At 52.4% G+C, this 1616-nt stretch overlaps 1 protein-coding gene across 1 annotated transcript; it reads right to left on the reverse strand.

Moving 5' to 3' along the window:
• Positions 1-353: 353 nt before the first annotated feature.
• LOC113405233 (olfactory receptor 51E1-like) lies at positions 354-1295 on the reverse strand. The gene has a single exon (XM_026646229.1). The coding sequence runs from the start codon at positions 1293-1295 to the stop codon at positions 354-356; it is 942 nt and encodes a 313-aa protein (XP_026502014.1).
• Between the last annotated feature and the right edge of the window lie 321 nt (positions 1296-1616).

Below are 1616 nucleotides of genomic sequence, written 5' to 3' on the forward strand. Positions count from 1 at the left end.
TCTTAGGCCACCCTGAAGTTCCTCAGGCTTCTGGCGGGAAGCGAGGCTGCTGGGATCTGCTGCGTTTGGGTGGCTGCCGCAGGATCTGATGAGGAGGGCAGGGGAGAGGGCTGGCTTACCCAGACTCCTCTCTTGTTCCCCTGTTGGTGCTGCTTTAGCTGTGGCTGTTGGACGAAAGGGAAAGTCCAGGAGCTGGCTATGTGCCACTGTGATCTACACTGGGTTTGCTTTGGGTACAAGGATGCGTGGGGAATTGTCCTGCTTGTTGAGTGATGTTCTGGATTGGCCATGTGGGTTATTAATTATTGCTTCTGTTTTGAATGACTATGCAGCTGGCTAGATGAAAGGTCCCATCAGTGTGTAGTTCTTTGGAACAGCCTTGTGATCCTTTGACGGATTTGCTTGGTTTTCACCCCATACACTATTGGGTTGAGTACCGGGGGCACCAGCAAGTAGACGTTGGCCATCACGACATGGATGTTGGAACCGTGTATCTTCCCAAACCTGTGCACCATGGACAGGCCAATGAATGGCACGTAGAACAGGAAGACGGCACAGACGTGGGAGGTGCAGGTGCCCAGCGCCTTGAGCCGGGCCTCTTGTCTCAGACTGAAGGCGGCTCTGAGAATGAAGACGTACGACAGGGAGATCAGCAGGGAGTCCAACCCAATGACAGAGGTAATAACAATCAAACCGTAGATGATATTGACCTTTATATCGGCACAGGCCAGCTTCATCACGTCCTGGTGCAAGCAGTAGGAATGGGAGAGGACTCTGGACCTGCAGAAGGGCAGCCTTTTAATAAAAATGGGGAAGGGGGCCATCACGGTAGCTCCCCTGATTACCGCTGCCAGCCCTATCTTGGCTATTCTGGGGCTGGTGAGCATGGCTGCATGCCGCAGGGGACAGCATATGGCCACGTAGCGATCAAAAGCCATGGCCAGCAAGATGGTGGACTCCATGGCCGACAGAGAGTGGATGCAGAACATCTGGAGCAGGCAGGCATCGAACCCAATGGTGGTGGAGTTGAACCAGAGGAGGTCCATCATTCTGGGCATGGTGGATGTGGAGATCAGCACGTCGATGGCTGCAAGCATGCAGAGGAAAAGGTACATGGGCTCATGGAGGCTTTGCTCGGCTTTGATGATATAAATAATGGTGCCGTTCCCGAGCACGGCCAAGAGGTACAACGAGCACAGAAGGAAAGCCAGCCAGAAATTCGCTGCCTCCAGCCCTGGGATTCCAATCAAGGTGAAGGTGGAAGCGCTGGAGCTGCTGTTGTTGGAAGCTGACATGGGTGGGGCCTGTTGCTATTGTCCAGCTGCCTTTACAGAAGCCTGGAATGAAAACAATTATCAGTATCAGTATCACAGCAAGTGCCATTCTTATCTCGCTGCTGCTGGCCTCACTCTAGTAACGTTAGTGGATTTACACTGGTTTCAGTGTGATCAGAATCAGTCCCTCAGTATCTCCAGGGGCTGCACAGTCTGCAAATATTTCCCAGTACAGTGCCCCAGTCCTAGCAAGAGATGTTAAGAGTAACAAGAAGGGTTTCTTCAGGTATGTTAGCAACAAGAAGAAAGTCAAGGAAAGTGTGGGCCCCTTACTGAATGAGG

This window comes from Terrapene carolina, unplaced genomic scaffold (genome assembly GCF_002925995.2).
Source record: "Terrapene carolina triunguis isolate 2854851 unplaced genomic scaffold, T_m_triunguis-2.0 Scaffold34488, whole genome shotgun sequence".
Classification (NCBI taxonomy): domain Eukaryota; kingdom Metazoa; phylum Chordata; order Testudines; family Emydidae; genus Terrapene; species Terrapene triunguis.

Coding starts and splice junctions, on each gene's coding strand:
- LOC113405233 (XM_026646229.1), bottom strand. CDS start 1,295: ATGTCAGCTTCCAACAACAGCAGCTCCAGCGCTTCCACCTTCACCTTG.